This window comes from Urocitellus parryii, chromosome 2 (assembly GCF_045843805.1).
Source record: "Urocitellus parryii isolate mUroPar1 chromosome 2, mUroPar1.hap1, whole genome shotgun sequence".
Lineage (NCBI taxonomy): Eukaryota > Metazoa > Chordata > Mammalia > Rodentia > Sciuridae > Urocitellus > Urocitellus parryii.
This window is the reverse complement of record NC_135532.1, coordinates 24,139,183-24,158,498: the sequence shown is the minus strand read 5'-3', so window position 1 is coordinate 24,158,498 and position 19,316 is coordinate 24,139,183. Positions and strand designations below refer to the sequence as shown.

Genomic DNA, 19,316 nt, shown 5'->3' with positions numbered 1-19,316 from the left:
ACACAAACACTCATTACTGAAATCTGTCTTCAAATAACAAAGGTTAAGACAGTCATAGTAAAAGTTACTCACAAGGCTCGGAAAACGCTTTAGTGGTAAATACTTCACGCAGGGTTACAATATTTGAGTGCTGAATTTTTTTCCACATATCAACCAACACCATGCACTTTGTGTTAACAAGACGAAAACCTGAAAAAGAAAGTTTTTCTACTATGTAGAAAAAAAATGGTATCTCCCTAATATTCCATCAGAAATGTGAAGAAAATGCTATATCACACGTTTAAGGTACTTTTAAGATACTAATTTCCAAATGAAAAAAAATTATTATCCATTAAATTTATATACTAAAGAAATTAAGATATACAGGAAGGGTTAAATAATCTTAGCCTCAATAATATAAAAAAGGAAAATTTATTTTTCCTTACCATGTATCCTCCGAAGGCAATATGGCAGATCATCTTTGCTATTTACAGCTTTGTAGCAAGATGTAATATATCCAAAATTACTTGATTTCTGTATCCGGTTGGGGGGTGGCAGTGGTTCTAGGGGAAATAGGCTATGGTAGCTGTCAACTTCTGTGGGGACTGCTAGAGTAATTCACAGGAAGACAACTTTCAATTACAGATATTCAGACATTCATAAATCTCTCACAGAATAAAGAAGAAATCAAAACTACTATATACCACTCCTGTATCACACACCCTTGTATTACAAATAGTCTCAGCATTTATAACAATTCTATAAAACAAACTGTGGTTTAAGTATCAATAAGATGGGCATTATAAAACAACCATAGAACAACTAAAGTTTATACACTCAAAATTATTCACCATTTTTATAGTATAATATTCATTTTTATCAGAAATAATTAGATACAATGAATTATCATCTTAGATATTAAACATTTTTTTATTCTGTCACTGAATAAAATCAAGATAGAATGTTTTTTCATGTATTTTACTTTCTACACAATATATTTTGACATGAATTCTTGTTTTTAAAGCACAAATAAATTCAAAACAAATCACATTAAGCTGGGTACTATGCTCACCCGTGTATATCTATGTACCTATAAATGTAACAACTGGTATCAAAACCAATCTTTAGTAAGTATAACTCAAGGAAATGACTTTCCTCTGCCATCACTAAAATAATTAAGAGGCAAATAGTGAAGCAGTGCTCACTGCAATTAATAGTGAAAATATAGGTAGTATAAATGCATTATGAATAGGGAACTGATTATAGACAGGTATTAGTATTAGTCATTCAGTGGAATACCATGGCTTTAATCCCTAGCAAAATATGAAAAGGAGGAAGGGGGAACCCTTGACTGCCATATTTTCCATGAAAATTATACTTAAGGATATGTAATAAATAAGAATTTGCTCATGTATGCAGTGTTTTGTTTCTCTACAGATACAACAGGCAATTTACATTCCTTATCTTTATGTTCCCTCTTTTCTAGAACAAACATGTATTAAGTTTATAATTTAAAAAGACAAGTTAGTGTTTTTAAAATTTTTTTTTAGTTGTAGGTATACACAATGCCTCTATTTTTATTTATTTATTTTTATGTGGTGCTGAGGATTAAACCCAGAGCCTCACCCGCGCTAGGTGAGCACTCTACCACTGAGCCACAAACTCAGCCCCAAGACAAGTAGTTTTGTAATGCTGTGAAGACAATTTTGGTTTCTAATCGGACAGCTTCTATTTTATTTAACAGTCTTGAAATTCAGTCCAAGTATTTCAAGTGGAAAAATTATAAATGAACTTGGAGTATAAGCATAGAAAAAAACCTTTGTTAAAAAATCTTCACAAAAACAACAATAACACGCTTAGTGCTAGTTTCAAAATATGGCATTGCCTCTTTATAAAATCCTACAAATAAAAAAAACAATCTATGACCTATCATTAGTAAGAAATACAAGTGAAACTCCATTAAGAAAACTCACTAATTCCAGAAGACAGGTTCAAAATGCTCTGCCTTTGCAAAATACTTTATGCTCACTATCTCTTAGTTCTCACAACAACCCTTTGAAGTGGGGTTCCCTATTTCATAAATAAGGAAAATAAGAATTACATAGCTCAAAAAGGGAGCTGGGTACAAACCAAGGACTCTGATTCTTCAGTCTTTCTTATACTCTTAATACCTAGATGGCATTTTTGGCCATAGTGTAAAATAGAATAAATCAATGTCACTTTCAAACCTATGTCAAGTTCTACTAAAAGATCCTATAAGTTAAGGATACACACACACAGGAACATAGTTTTAACTTTTGTCCATTTACTACTTTTCATCTGAAAGGGCCATATAATTTCCTATAAGTTAAGGATACACACACACAGGAACATAGTTTTAACTTTTGTCCATTTACTACTTTTCATCTGAAAGGGCCATATAATTTCCACAAAGAAATCAAATGATGGGATAAATTTTTCTTTCTCAGCTATTTCATAAGGAGCACTTACTACAAGAAGTAATTAAAATAAAATCTAAAAATGTACTAAGTACCTACTATATACTAGCAAACTTGTATTTATGAAATATGGGTCCTTACCATCAAGATGCTTAGAGAAAATAAAAGGAAACACAGATTTATACAAAACATAAAAAAGGCCATTCACCATGGCTTGATTCTTAAACTTTAGCACCCATCAGAATCATCCAGGCTTGTTAAAACACAGTTCACTGGTTTCCATTCTGCATTGTTGTTGTTTATTTTAAATTTGTTTTTAGTTTAGATGGACACAATACGTATATTTATTTATTTTTATGTGGTGCTGAAGATCAAACCCAACACCTCATATGTGTGAGTCAAGTGCTCTACTACTGAGAGCTCCAACCACAGAACCCATCCTGCATTTTTAACTGAGCCAGGTCTAAAGCGGAACCTAGAATTTGTAAATTCTAACAAGTTCCTAAAAGATAAAGAAATGAGTTGCTGGTCAAGGGACTTCAGTATGGAACAACAAAGAAGGGAGCCATTCCCAAAGGTACACGGAAAGATCTCATAAAATAATTGTCATTTTTACTACAAAACTGAAGGAAAAGACTTTTTTCAGTTGGCTAAAACAAGTGGAAGGGATGAGCAATAAGGATTAAGCAGAACAAACAAGGTCTACATGTGTCCACTGTTCTCAGGAATGGTGACCTTTCATATGGTAGGAGCATAAGGTATACCACAGAGGAGGCACAATAGAGATAAAGCTGGAATAGGTATGCTGGGATTAGATTATAAAGAAACTTAAATGCCATTCTGGAAACTTGAAATTTATTATGCCAAACAGTGGTATTCATATCACAAGCGTGACAGAGAATGAGTAAGAAATATAATCAACTAAAATCAACTGCACTCCCTTAATCCTCTTATTCTGTTATCACTTTCTAGCAAGTCATTCAGAATTTTACAGGTTATATCCAAGGGGGTAAAAAAAAAAAGCTGTGCTTCAGTGGAAAACTAAGCATTATTCTAAAGGATACCTCTCAGGTATCTGATTCTATGGAATATTTTTTAAGACTCTTTTATAGGTACCTGATAGCACTACAAAATAATTCTTGTCCAGTGGAGATTCCACTGACTTTCCTTTGGTGTTTAATAGGGATTACACTGAAACTGTAGGTCACTTTGGGTAGAATAAACAATATTGATTCTTCCAATTCATGAATACAGGGTAATCTTTTTTCTGTCCTATTACTTATCTTCCATCAATGTTTTATAATTTTCATTATAGAGATATTTCATTTCTTTGGTTAAATTCCCCCCTCACCTTTAAAAAAAATTTTTTTGCAGCTATTGTAAAAGACATTACTTTCTTATTTTCTAGTTCAGACAGTTTGCTATTGGTGTATTAAATATTGTACTGATTTTCATATGTTGATTTTGGATCATGGAACTTTGCTGAATTTGTTTACTTGTTCTAACAGTTTTTGGGTGGAGTCTTTGAGGTTTTTATATGTAAGATCGTATCATCTGCAAATAGTGAAAGCTTGGCTTCCTCTTTTTTTTTTATATTTACTTTTTAGATGTAGTTGGACACAATATTTTTTATTTATTTATTTTTATATAATGCTGAGGATAGAATCCAGGGCTGCACAAGTGCGACGTGAATGCTCCACCACTGAGCCACAACCCCAGCTCAGGCTTCCTCGTTTCTAATTTGAATGTTCTTTATTTCTTTCTCTTGCCTTAATGCTCTAGCTTGGGATTCCCATTACAATGCTAAACAAAAGAGGTAAAAGTGGGCATCCTTGTTTTATTCCAGTCCTTATAGAAACAGCTTTTTGGCTTTTTTCCATTAAATACTATGTTAGTTGTTTGCTTATTTTATATGGACTTTATTATGCTGAGGTATATTCCTCAGTTTATTCAGCTTTTAAAATGAAGGGACACTGGATTTTAAAGACAGGATTATTTACTGTTGTTCTAGTCTTCTTTGTTTTCAGTCCAATATAACACATATGCATAATAAGTCATGAACAAAGACCACCAGATCACTATTAGGCCCTACAATTATTATTATAAGAAAAGCAACATAGAGGTAAAATCTAAGAAGAAAATTATGAGGATTACAAATAACAGAGCTGTATTCAACTTTAGTTTGGAGCACAATTTCTTAAATACTTTAAAACTAATGAATAAAAACGTAAAATTTTAGTTTCTTTTCCTCAAAGGACATAGATAATGACAGACTAGATAAGATATTGAAAATATAAAATTTACAATTCAGGGTTCTACAACCTTAGAACTATTTACATCTTAAGGTGGATAATTTTTTATTGTGGGAAATGATATTATACTTTGTAGGATGTTTAGCAGTACCCCAGTCCTCTATCCACTAGATGCCAGTAGCACCTTGCTTTTAGTGGTTACAACAAAAAATATTTCAGACATTGCCAGAAATCCTGAGGGGGTGAAATCATTCCTGGTTGAGAGACCCACTGATTGATGTATGAGAAACAGATTATGACTTCAGAGTTGAAAAGTATCAACTGACAGAAGTATGAAGTATAAACTAGAAAACGTAAACAAAAAGGACATCATGACCCAAACATTAATAAAGGTTAGTCAAATAGTTAATGAGAAAATGAAAAAAATCAGAGTTAAGGAAGTGACAAAGCAAATCATTTATTAAACTGCATTTGAACACGGTGCATGGGACTAGATTAACCATAACTTTTAGTTTATGATACTCAAATCATGTCTACACATGGGATGCTTTTATTTAATTATTCTTTTATATAAGTAAATACAGGTAGGGGTGTGTGTGTGTGTGTGTGTGTGTGTGTGTGTGTGTGTATTTTAGTTGCAGATAGACACAATACCTTTTATTTATTTTACGTGGTGCTAAAGATAGAACCCAGTGCCTAACTCATGTTAGGCAAGCGCTCTACCATTCAGCCACAACCCCAGCCCTTAAGTATTCTTAATAATGTAGTAAGCATCTCCAATTTGGCAACCAAAAAAACCTCAGGCCTTCTTCATGTTAACATAATTTAACCATATGGTCCTCTCTACCAATCTCTGCCTTCCTTCTCTCTTTTTCAAAAAAATTTTTAAAATATTTTTTTTTATTTGTAGATGGACACAATACCTTTATTTTATTTATTTATTTTTATGTGGTGCTGAGAATCAAACCCAGTGCCTCACACCTGCAAGGCAAGTGCTCTACCGCTGAGCCACAACCCCAGCCCTCCTTCTATTTTTTATATAATTTTATAACATCTCTATAAATTCCTCAAAACATATTGTATATGTATATATATACATATGCACATACAAAAATATATTACTTTTAGTTATTTAACTTTATAAGAGGGTATGTTGTATGTAGTCTCTTGCATCTCACTTTTTAACTTATTATAATATTACTGAAATTCTTTTACATTGTTCCTTGTGAGTATACTTTCCTCATTTTAACTGCTATGTAATATTCCCATGACAATATCACTGAATTCTGTTACTGCAAATAATGTCTAATTACAGTTATATGGTCTATATGTAACAGGTATATTTTTTCCTTTGCAATTTTTTTTGGCTTAATTTTTTCTTTCTACTTGTTATTTTGTGAGGGTTTGTGAGGGTTTTGTTGGTTTTTGTTTTCTTCTTTTTTCTAATCATATGCCTCCAATTTCTTTTTCTTTGTCCATTTTTGCCCTGGCTAAGGCCTCAAATACAACCTGAAAAACTTTCAGAGATCATTAAGTTTTCTGCTCATCCAAAGTGGAAAGATCAGTCTTATGACCCAGTCGCCAGACTCCTTTTAATTAGGAATCAAGTTAACACACACTAGTCTATGCTGAATTGGCAGCAAATACATTCCCACTACATTATTTATGAAGTTTTGTTACATTATGTCATATTTAATTTTTACAGAATAAGTAAGCCAGGGAAAGATATTTTAGCACATTGAGAAACATTAACAGTACAGTATAAAAAAACTAGGTTTAAATCCTGACTTAGTCAGCCATTTATTCTTTGGTCCTCTAGGTCAATTAATTATTTAATCTGTCGATTTCAATTTTCCTCATACATAAAATGGAGATGAAAATAACATGCCACAGAATTTTTCAGAGGAATAAAGTAAAACATGTAATCATTAATTGGCACACTGTAGTCTTAGAAATAATAATAATTACCTTCTCCTTATGTTTAAGAAGCTATACTTTAATTTCCCAAGACAATGATGTACTAGTGTATCCTAAAATTAACTATTTATTTAAATAAACTAGAATATTGTGAAATGTAGAACTAATTGAAATAACCTAGATGATCAGTAGCATCTTGGAATGCTTCTTATTAATCCATAAAAACATGTAGTATTATGTAAGAATTCAAATAGACTTTAAAAGGAAGGATGAAGCAATATGTATTTTACCTGGCATATCTGCTTGATCGATTTGAGCCATTGTTATTAAATGTCTGTTGATCAGCTCCTAAGAAAAGTAAATAAGTATATTGATATTTAAGCACAGCCTATCAAGTCTAGACTTCCTATTATAACTAAATAACCTAAGTAATAATTTTTCTGTTATGTGTACTTCTTAATACTGATAAAACAGTATTTCTCAATGTTAAAATATCTAAATTCCAGTCCTAGATAGACCTATCTATAGAGTTAAATCTGGATTTAAACAGCTAGGTTATACCCCACAAATGAAGCCAATCTGGTGCTGAAAACTGAAGGTTGACTACTAAGACAGTCAATAATTCATTCTAAAATCACTATACTGGTACAACTTAATTCTGTGAAGCAAAAATATTTTTGAGTAACTGAATGTAAAATAAAATTCTACTTATAATATTGATCTAGCTGTTTACTAAAAAATAAAACACTAGATTATTTTATAAAACCTACATTAAAAAAATATTGATTTTTTAAAATGAAGCTTTTTTTCTGGGGCAAACTGTTTACTTTCAACCTATACCTACAGCCAAGGTGTTGATTAAACATTAGAGACTATTTAAGTTATATATATCAAATACCCATTCAATATAAAGGATATGAAGGTAGCCCATTAAAATAGTTATTCTGTTTTGTTCTAAAATACAATTATTTTAAATTTTCTCAAAACAGGTGTTCTTTTTTTAAATGACAGCAGAATGCATTACAATTCTTATTACATATATAGAACACCATTTTTCATATCTCTGGTTGTATACAAAGTATACTCACTCCAATTCCTGTCTTCATACATGTATTTTGGATAATAATGATCATCACAATCTACCATCATTTATAACCCCATGCCCCCTCTCTCCCCTCCAACCCCTCTGCTCTATCTAGAGTTCGTCTATTCCTCCCATGCTCCCACTCCCTATCCCACTATGAACCAGCCTCCATATATATATATAAAATTTGGCATTTGTTTTTTGGGATTGGCTAACTTCACTTAGCATTATATTCTCTAATTCCATCCATTTACGTGTAAATGTCATGATTTTATTTTCTTTTATTGCTGACTAACATTCCATTGTGTATATATGCCAAATTTTTTTTTTTATCCATTCATCTGTTGAAGGGTATCTAGGTTGGTTCCACAGTTTAGCTATTATGAACTGTGCTGCTATAAACATTGTGGCTGTTTCCCTGTAGTATGCTGTTTTTAAATCCTTTGGGTATAGACCGAGGAGAGGAACAGCTGAGTCAAATGGTGGTTCCATTCCCAATTTTCCAAGGAATCTCCATATTGCTTTCCATATTGGCTGCACCAATTTGCAGTTCCACCAGCAGTGTATGACTGTTCCCTTTTCCCCACATCTTCGCCAACACTTATTGTTGTTTGTCTTCATAATAGCTGCCACTCTGACTGGAGTGAGATGAAATCTTAAGAGTGATTTTGATTTGCATTTCTCTAATTGCAAGTGATGATGAACATTTTTTCATAATTGTTGATTGATTTTATATCATCTTCTGAGAAGTGTCTGTTCAGGTCCATGGCCCATTTCTTCATTGGGTTATTTGTTTTTTTAGTACTTAGTTTTTTGAGTCATTTATATATCCTAGAGATTAGTGCTCTATTTGATGTGTGAGGGGTAAAGATTTGCTCCCAAGATGTAGGCTCTCCACATGCACAAAACTCAACTCAAAAATGGATCAAGGACTTAGGAATAAAACCAGAGACCCTGCGTCTAATAAAAGAAAAAGTAGGCCCTAATCTCTATCATGTGGGATAAGGCCCGAACTTCCTTAATAAGACTCCTTTGGCGTAAGAATTAAAATCAAGAGTTAATAAATGGGATGGACTCAAACTAAACCAGGTGTTCTTAAATAAAATTTATAAATTCTAAATCCTATTTGTGTTAGAACAGCATATGTGATTATATAGTCTGATCTGTTCATTTTTCTTTTCTTCACAAAAGTATATTAAGCACTCATTAGTTCTACAAATTCTGAAAGCATACCTGTCGGAGTTCATCAGCCATGAAGAAGGAAGGTGCATTTGCTTTTGGTTGCATATACGCAACGTGAGGTGCAGTTGGAGGATAAATATGGTAGTTTGGAAATACCTAAAAAAGGTATGTGAGGGAAATAATAATCATCAATTTTTCTCAAATGTTAAGTTTTATTATTGACGATAAAAGTTAATATTTACATGAATACTAAATTTTGATACATTTTAAAACTTTAAATACAGTGAATTAAACACCTCAGAGAATAGCAATTAACAGAATTCTTTCTGAATAAACTACATTTATTTTTTTATTTTTTAGGTGTAGATGGACACAACACAATGCCTTTATTTTTATGTGATGTTGGGGATCGAATCTGGGTCCCACCTGTGCTAGGCAAGCACTCTACCACTGAGCCACAATCCCAGCCCCTGAATAAACTATATTTCAAAAATCCATTTTAAAAAGTAAATGAGAAAATATTTCTTCAGAAATAATAACATTTAAACTCCAATGAGAAGGTCAAAGTAGCTCTGTGTCTCTTTTTCCTTATAGCTTTTCTTTTGTCTCTCTTCTTCCCCCAACCCAAACCTTAGTACTGAGGATTGAATCCAGGGGTGCTCTATCCCTGAACTACTTTTTATTTTTTATTTTGAGACAAGGTCTCACTAAGTTGTTAGATTGGCAACTTGAGATCCTCTGAATTACAGCTGTGTGCCACCACACCCAGGGCCACCTCATCCTTTTAACTAGAAGATTCGTTTCTTTAAAAAAAAATAAATTCAGTTGTTTTCTGGCATCCTCAGATAATTATTCTGCTCTGAATTACAATTAGAAGGTGGTTTTGCAATATCTCTGTAAGGTTTCCTTTAACCTGTAACTGCAGAGAAAATAATACCTTTTTTCTTGCTTTGGTTTCCTTTTATCAGATAGCATAGTTTGGCTTAACTACCTCAGGCTTGTTATAAGCATATTTTAAAGAATGGCTTGAAGGGGAAAAACATCATAAAATCTGTCATAGTTAATCTCTTTAAAAATAGCAGATAGTTTTGTGAAAAAAGAACCTCTATACAAATTTCTTCTTTCTACAAATATGATAAAATATAATAAAAATGTAAATAACTACAAAATAAAATACACCCAAAACAGGGTAAACCACTGTGGAATCTTTACTTATTCAAACTTCTATTTGGGGAGCTGTTCTGTGATAACTTTTAAAGGATTTCTAATGAAAAACAAACAAACAAACAAACAAAAACCCAAAACCCTCACACAACTATTATTTTTAAGCATTTTATATGATTTACAACTACTTTTATACATGTTTTCACATTTAATCCTCATAAGGTGGCTTGATATATTACTATTCTCATTTTATAATTGGGGAAACTGACTCAGAACTATAAAAATTCAGGAGTGTCAAAACTAGGTTCTTAAAAAAAAAAAAGAACTCTGTTCTCTTTTCACTCAAATTATCTTAAAGAAATAAATTGCTAATCTGGGGGAATCAAAATCTGCTTACTGAAATACAAATATGCTTTTCATAAACCCATCATCTGACTGTTAAATGTCTATGATTTAAATCAGCTTCCATTATTTTAGTGGAATCTGGTTCTATTACTCTTGAGCTCTTCATCTACTGTTTTCCCTTCAGTTAATTTTTCTTTATTGGACAATATAATGAAGTTACAATTCATGTAACATGACAATGCTTTTTCTCCTCCCAGCCTCACCACTCTCTTCCTGCTCCTCTCATTCCTGTTCTTTCTCCCTCCATTCTGACAGCACTAATTCACTCTGAGAAGAAATGTGTCCTTCTGGGTATGTTGTTCTTCTCTTGGTCTTTTTATGCATGTTTCTTCTAGGTCTCTCTCTTCCTATTTGTTTTATGATTCTTTTCTCTATCACGAATCTTTTAGTAGCTCTTTCCTTATCCAGAATCAATGCTCCCTTCAGTTTGAATCTTCTCCCTTCTTAGAAATGACCCATATTGTAAATCTTAGAACCATGTGTCATTCCACTATCCAGAGATCTAGCTATTAAAATTACTGCCTCATCTGAGGCAAGAACTGATCATTAGTTTTGTTTTCAGTAACAACTGATAAGATGCCATCCACTTATGGCAGATACCTTACCTTCTTCCTAGAGGTAAATCTACACAGTACCCATAAACAAGTCAATAAACATCAACTCTAGATACCACAAATACCAGGTAACCCTGTACGCAAAACATGCCATGAAGTACAATAAAGTGTAAATATAAACTAACATCTGATTAAAGCCAGATTTATTAGGCAGAACTAACATCTGATTAAAACAAGAGTTATTAGGCAGAACCAGATTTATTTGAAAAGATGAGAAGACTGAATAGAAAATGAAATGCTTTTTCGTATCTTAATAAAGATGAGTGGGGGATGGGGGATAAAATCCCCTCATGAACTTTCCTAAGAGTATTACAACTCCCTCCTTACTGCAGACATACCATTCCAGTCAAAGGTGCTGGAGTTGTGTCCGTATAGAAGTAAGTGGTCCCACCAACAGTTTCCTTCTGGATCACCTGACCAGAAGATGGAGTCTGAGAAACAGCATTATTAACAGGTGTAGAGGCACTAGAAGGCACCATATAACTTGCTGGATTTGGAGTGTGACTTCTTCTTCTGGGAGCAGGAGAAGTATGTGGAGTAATCTTGGGGGAATGAAGAGGGGAAGATCCAGCAGACAATGACATTCCTGAGGAAGATGTAAAAAAGTTTCTTAGTGGAACAGTAATTGGTTCTAGGGAAAAAACAAAATCTGAAAAACTATGCAAATATTCATTTGGAAGAAATATCATCTTTAGCAAATTTTAAGTAAAAAGATAAATAAAATAATTTTATCTTGTTTTGGTTTGGGAATGTTCTGATTAAAGCAAATGCAAAAAAGTCTGTTTTCTCAATGCAGTGTTTCCCAAATAAATTGGCAATTTCATTACAGGAATAGCCTCCTCCATAGGAAAGTTTACATCAGAAACTTCAATGGCAAAAATCACTAAAATTTTAATGAATTAACTTAACGGAAGAGTAGAAATACCAGAATGGACTCTTTACCATGATTATTAGTACAAATGCCACATTCCAAAACAATATTATGGCATTAAAAATTCAAATTACCTAGTAAAGATCTATTAAATTTATTTTAGCCAAATACAATTAACAAAATTGTTTTTTTTTTTTTTAAAAAAAAAGACTAAGTTGAACTGTATGGTTCAAATATGACATTTTCTTTATTTAAGCAGCATACTGTTTTGATGTCTTTTTTTGTCTTTAATTCTAAATAAGCATAACACTGAACTGAAAATTGCATACTCTTTGAAGATAGGGCCAACTGACAGCACCATTCCAGTCAAAATTTTACTCAACCACAATCAACAAAATCTCATCAATCTGTTGTGGAGAAAAGGAAAGGACAAATGTCTTTGCCCCTCAGGAGATTCCAAGCTAACTGAAAAAACAAGACCAAGTCACATGTAAAAGACATAAAATGACTTCGGAAAACACTCACATAGAAATTAATAAACAGCAAACCACATGCAGAAGTGCAGATGAAATGTAAATTAATTTAAGCCAGATACCTAATTAAAGGCTTAAGAGAGGTCATCAGTTCTGAGCAGAGACTAGCAATCTAAATCTACAATTATGCTTTCCAAGAAAATGAGCTTATCTAGGAACTGATTTCTGACTCTTGGGGAAAGTCTAAAAGTCTGAATAATAAGCCACTTTACAATACAAGAAAAAAGTTCTGAAAATGTCTTGGTTACAGAATTAGGATTAATAGGGATTTGAGTTTCAATTTCTAATAATTCATATCATTCATGACATCAGTTATTGTTTTGAGAAAACATGCAAGTGAACAAAAATAAGCTGAAAACTGAGATAACATATCTTTTTGCTGGATAGTCTTGCCCTTTCTAAAGAAACTCAACATAATTATTTTATCTGACTTTCTGAGCAACTAAATTAATAGGTGAGGCAGGTAGGTTATAAATATCACAGATCAGAATTTATATGTAGGAAAACTATGTTATTTAGCCAAGAACATATATACAAAGTCAACAGCCAAGCCAGGACTTAAACCCAAGTCTCTAAATTCACATCTAGTACTCCCTGCTGCTATAACTCAATATCTACTGCATTTACATTAAAATAGGTCAGGAATTCTCAAGCATGTCTTCCTGTATTGTAAGAGAAACTCTAAAACATGTAACTCTTTTAAAAATCACTATTTATGAAGAAATCAGGTTACATAAATGTGTAAGCCTATTTTTTATTTTTTAACTGTTCCACAGCTGGGTTTTTTTAGTTTCTGTTCTGATAGTCAACCAATGATGAAAGAGTTTGTATACTATCTGTACATTAAGTAACAGCAACAAGCATGGCTACAACTCTTGAATACTTTCCCTGTGTAAGGCACAAATCCAAGTGTTTCACATGCATTAGTAAATTAATCCTCACTACTACCCTGTGAAGTAGGTATATCATATTCTTTTCTTAGAGGAGGAAACTAACTTAAAGACCAAAAGAATTATTTTAAGCACAAATATAGCTCAGTAAACTAGAGAACTGAGATTTTAAACTCAGGTCTAATCCTACAGTTGGTGCTTTTAGTCAATATGCAAGGTTGCCCAATTCCCTTTAACAATGAATATAAAAGGGATCCATAACACATTTTATTAGTGTGATTATTTAAGCTATTCAGGGAGGGGAAGGTACAGGAAAGAGTGATGGGAAACATTATGATCCTATGTTAATTATCTAATTCAGGTAAAAGGTAGAATCTCTTGTTTGAAAACAAGTATTCTAAGGTTGATTATATTAGGGTGGACATTTTCTTTGTGACAAGGTCTCTTTCCCAGGCTAGTCTTGAAGTGGTGGGCTCAAGAGACCATTCTACTTTATCCTCCACAGAAGCAGGGACTACAGGTATGCAACACCACACTCAGTGTTTCTTTAGTCAGATAAGAAAATGCATGAATGATGAAAATTATACTATACAGTATCAAGATTTCTCTTAAGAATTTTAATTTTGTGAAGTTATTTTAATACAAAATTATAACACTGAAATTTGAGTTCACATATATGAACTGAGGCTAAATCGAGTTCATTCAGAAAATATGTTCAATAGTAAGCATCACTATCCATAAGGATAAGAGGATATTTAATTTCTATAGGAAGACAGAAATGAAATTAACCACTAAATTACTGAAACACCAAATCTCACCACAAAAGACACAACTTTGTATCACCTGTATATTAACAAATGTGTTAAAGAACTGAATGAAAATATCCACATATCTGTTTGGAGAAAGGTATTCTGTATTCAATACTATGACAACAACACCATAATGTATTCATTATTACGTACTTAAAAGACTTGAGTTATAAATACCATGAAGAAACAGAACCACAATTCAGAAACAAATAGTTAAAAATAAGGGTGCTGAATTAAAATGAACAGATTCTACTAAGTCAAGGGAATCTGATTCAAAATTCAAAATTTTTAATTAAAATTACATCTTCTACTGCATTTTACCCAATGCTTGGCCACAGGAATATTCTCCTGAAAGGGTTTCAGGAATCCATTTGATATAATAAAACTGAAGGTTTTCTATCAATAATGGTGTATATCATTCTTCATCAGAAATTTTGGTGACATCACATATAATTATTGCCATTCAACTTCTTAAGTGAAAATGCAAATTGAGATATTTAAGTCACAAATATTATACTAATTGCTTTAGGATATTTGAAGAATGCTTCTTAAAAGTACCCAAATCAAATAAAAGGGAGGAAAAATGCAGGGATATCCACTAGAGAAATTAACCAGAGTAATTAACAAAATAAGGAAATGAGATTTTAGAAATTTCAAACCAGGTACGGTGGCACATGCCTGCAATCCCGGTGATTCATTTGGTAGGCTGAGACATAAGGATCCTAAATTCAGGGACAGGCCTATCAACTTAGTGAGACTCTGCCTCAAAATAAAAAATAAACAGGGCTGGGAAATGTAGCTCAGTGAGGTATCCCTAGGTTTATAATTCCAGTTTCAAGGCAATTTATGAAGCAAAAGTGTCACTGTTTTTAGGTATAATTCTATTTCTGGAAATCCCAAGAGAAACCACAGAAGACTCTTGTAAATATTGACAAAACTCATTAAAGCAAATGATTACAAAATTAACATATATTAACCAACACTCTTCCTAAATACAATTCAATTTCTGAAAAATGAGAGACTGAACTAACATAAACGCCCTCTCTCCACCCCTACAAATGTTATCAACATATAGCACTTCAACATAAAATACAACACACTAACTTTTAAAATACAGCTGAGATTAAAATGACAACAAAACTCCCAAGAGCATAAAAAATTAAGCAAAATACGTAGCCAAGAGGTTTGGAGAATAACAACCTTGGTCAGACACAGTCTCTAAAGACCAGGATTTAATGCTCACATGAGCATAAGAAATGGATCCTTGACTCAAAACATGAAAAGTGAAACAAATATGCACCATCACCAGTGAATGTAGGACCAGAAAATTTCTACCTATCAGCTGAACCAAACTGGACAAAAATTTCTCATAGGAGAGAGAAAAAGGAAGAAGGTTGGCAGACTGGGGTGTTTAGGAAATGGAAGTGCTAATTACCCTGATCTGATCATTATACATTGTATACAGGTATTATTCTTTATGTCATAAATATGAAAAACAATTATGTCAATTAAAAATTAAATAAGTGAAAAGGCAACCCCATGTCCATTCCATACACAGATATGGAAGAGAAAACTCCCACACCTCTCCATGTTACAGTAATGCCAATAGGGAAAGTAATATAAAATGTATTGGATGAAGCAAACACCAACTCCTTTGATGAACACTTTCAGAAATCCAGAGCATTTAGGAACCCTCCCAACAAAATAATCCCACTTATAAAAACTCAAAAATAAAAATCAGCATACACAACATACTTAAGAATTAGTACCCTATGCAGAAAGAACTTCAGATAACAGAATCATTTTAAAAAACATTATAAAATATAATTACTACTAAAATAATTAATGACATGAAAGAAGCACCAAACCTCACAAAAGAATAACATAGTTGTTTTTAAACTAGGGCTTTAAGGGGTTGGGCTTATGGCTCAGAGGTACAGTGCTCGCCTAGCATGCATGAGGCACTGGGTTCGATCCTCAGCACCATATAAATATAAAATAAAGATATTGTATTCACCTATAACTAAAAAATAAATATTTTTTTAAAACCAGGCTTTTAAGAATGAAGAATTATACACAAAAATGTTAAAGGGAAAACCCTTCAACAGATGAATTACACAGCAAACTAGACGTGATCAAAAAGAAACTGTATATCACAGGGAGTTAAGAAAACTACCTAGAAATAATACTTAAAAAATATGAAAGAGTGGTTAAAAGACACAAAAGGCAGAGTGAGAAGGTAAATACCCAGGGGGAAAAAACAAAAAATACTGAAGATGCAATATTCAAAGAGAACAGATTGTGATTCTCAAGAATGAGTTTACCAAAGAAATCCTTACCAAAAATCCTGAGCAAGAGTTTTGAGCTGAATAGGTAAAAATAAACTACTAACTGACTGATGTGAAACTGGGACAAGGCAAAAGATAGAGAAAAACTCTTAAAAGCTCCCAAGAAAGAGAAAAATCTTTTTTTTAAAAAAAAAAAAAAAAGGAGAGGGAGGAGGAGGAAGATGAAGGAAGGAAAAAAGAAAAATAATTATATTAACAGAAAATTCCATCAGCAACACCAAATAAGAAAAGAAGGTAACCTTCATCCTGAGATTTATATATACTCTATAAGGGGTGGGTAGTGAATAAAGACTCTTGGGGAGTTCATCATTCATATTTCCATGGTGAAAAACAATTTAATAATCAACATCGATAAAAAAAATTCCCTCCTAAAAGGGCATGCAATGTAAGAATGTGGGCAAATCTGAATAAGCACTGACAGTAAACAAGAACTGTTAGTCTGAAATAGGTTACAGTTCAAGTGTAGCTAAAATTCTAGATAACTATCATAATGAAAAAGGGCAGAAAGGCTCAAAGTCATTAAAAGTTCTTTTATTGAGACTGGGGGTATAGCTTAGTGGTTAGGCACTGGCCTAGCATGTGCAATCCTCTGGGTTCACTCCCAGCACTGGGCTTCATCAAAATTTAACACTTTTTGTACTTCAAAAGAAGCTATCCGGAAGGTGAAAAAGCAATGAAAAATAAAAAAACACAGTGACATACCATTTCATACCCAACAAGATGGCCATGATCAAAAACATGGCTAATAATAAGCATCAGTGAAGAGAAACTAGAACTCTCATATGCTGCTGGCAGAAATGTAAAATGGTACGGGTTGCCTTGAAAGCAGTTTAGCAGTTCCTCAAATTGTTAAACAAAGAGTTACCATACAACCAGAACTTCAACTACTAGGCATATTACCAAATGGAAGTAAAAATCTACTTCCACACAAAATCTTGTACACAGACCTTTACAGTATCGTTTTGCGAAACTGTCAAAAAGTAGAAATAACCCAAAGTCTATCGACTGAAAAACAGGTAAACAAAATATATTATCTGCATAGTGGAACATTATTCACCCCTATAAGGGGAGGAAATGACATATGCTACATCATGGAAGAACCATGAAAACATAAAGTGAAAGAAGATAAAACACAAAACACCACATATTATGTGACTATATGATTCTATTTACATGAAATGTCTTCGACTTCTTCATTTTTTTTCTTTTTGGTGATACGCTGTAGGACTGCACCGAGGTGCACTGTGCCACTTAGTTACATCCCCAGTCCTTATTTTTTTTTAAAAGTCTTGCTGAGTTGTCATGATCCTCCTGCCTTAGCCTCCTAGTAGCTGGAATTATAAGTATGCATCAGAGCACATGGCTACTTAACTATATACTTTTTGATCACTTGCTGCTGTTACTTCTTCTTTTTTAAAAACCATGCTAGGGATCAACACAGGGCCTTGAACATCATAGGCAAGCTTTTTATCACTGAGCTACATCTCCAGGTAAATTATACACTTTTAAAGGATGAATTTTATGATAAGTGAAATTACACCTCAATGAAATTAACTGATATTCAAATTATTGCTGGGGGATAGAAAAGAGGTGGTCAAAAACACTGCATTAACCCAATAGAGAGACAGAGGGCAATGAAACAAAACATACACACACACACACACACACACACACACACAAAACCCATTTTCATTAATTAGCAATAAAAAGATAAAATGTCTGAACATAAAATTAACTAGAAATGAGCAAGATGAAAACATTAAACTCTACTCATAAAAATAAAAATTAACTTGAACAGAGGAAAATAAATATCTATACTTACCTCTTATGCACATGTCAACTTAAGTACGTTAGTTTAACGTACTTAAACTAATCTAAAAATACAATGCTAGTTCAATAAAACAGAAATTTTAAAAAACTAGCCAAACTAATTATATTTCTGTGGAAAAAGACTGAGAACAGTAATTTTACACACACACACAAAAAGAAAAAGAAGCAAAATATTAGGAAGACAAAATATAAAGGAGAAAAAAATGAAGAGTATTACCACTAATTAGATATTAAAAAGCAATTAAAACTATAGTAATAAAGATGTCTGATGGGAGCTCATATGAATAGTAGATCAATGCAATAGATTAAGGATACCCAAATCAATCTCAAATATATATGAACAAATAAATAAAAGATAAAGGTGGTACTTTAAACTTCAGGGGAGAAGACGGACTACTCAATAGCCAAAAGTGACAATTCTCAACTCGAGGCATCACAAAATAACAGAATAAATAAAGATGTAGCCAGGCATGGTGGCACATGCCTGTAATCCCAGCAACTCAGGAGGCTAATGCAGGAGGATCACAAGTTTGAGGCCAGCCTCAGCAACTCAGTGAGACCCTGTCTCAAAATAGAAAAGCTGGGGGTATGGCTCAGTTGTATAGCGCTCCAATGTTAAATCCCTGGTGCTTAAAAAAATAAAGTTATAGTTATTTATTTAAAAAAAATAAACAAAAGTGAATCTCCTTTTCATTATCACACCTACATAAATTTCACATGAATATTCAGATTGAATTTTTAAGCGATTAAAATGAAAAAGCTCTCAGAAGACTATTTTAAAAATATAATATTGTTAGAACCACACAAATCTAAATTTTAAAAAAATAACTGTTCATCATTTAAACATTTTCAAAAAACAAAATTTCTACAGAGCAAAAAAATATATTTGCAGTACTTAATAAAAAGACTATTCTGCATAATATATAGTTCTTAAAGCCATTAAGAAAATAACAACCAATGGAAAAATGGACAGATTATACAACCAGCCAGTTTACAGAAA

General features: G+C 32.6%; 1 protein-coding gene across 8 annotated transcripts in view; it reads right to left on the bottom strand.

The window, feature by feature from the left end:
- Positions 1-19,316, bottom strand: part of Pan3 (poly(A) specific ribonuclease subunit PAN3) — a 134,077-nt gene that overhangs the window by 24,481 nt on the left and 90,280 nt on the right. For all 8 annotated transcript variants that reach the window (XR_013343257.1, XM_026388357.2, XM_026388360.2 and 5 more), the window contains 5 exons: positions 11,374-11,621; positions 8,904-9,008; positions 6,877-6,934; positions 426-587; positions 73-189 (listed from right to left, as the gene is read on the bottom strand). Coding sequence is in view for 7 of the 8 variants with exons in the window: in XM_026388357.2 (XP_026244142.1) it covers positions 73-189; positions 426-587; positions 6,877-6,934; positions 8,904-9,008; positions 11,374-11,621 (690 nt within the window). In the remaining variant the exon portion in view is untranslated. The remainder of the gene's footprint in view (positions 1-72; positions 190-425; positions 588-6,876; positions 6,935-8,903; positions 9,009-11,373; positions 11,622-19,316) is intronic.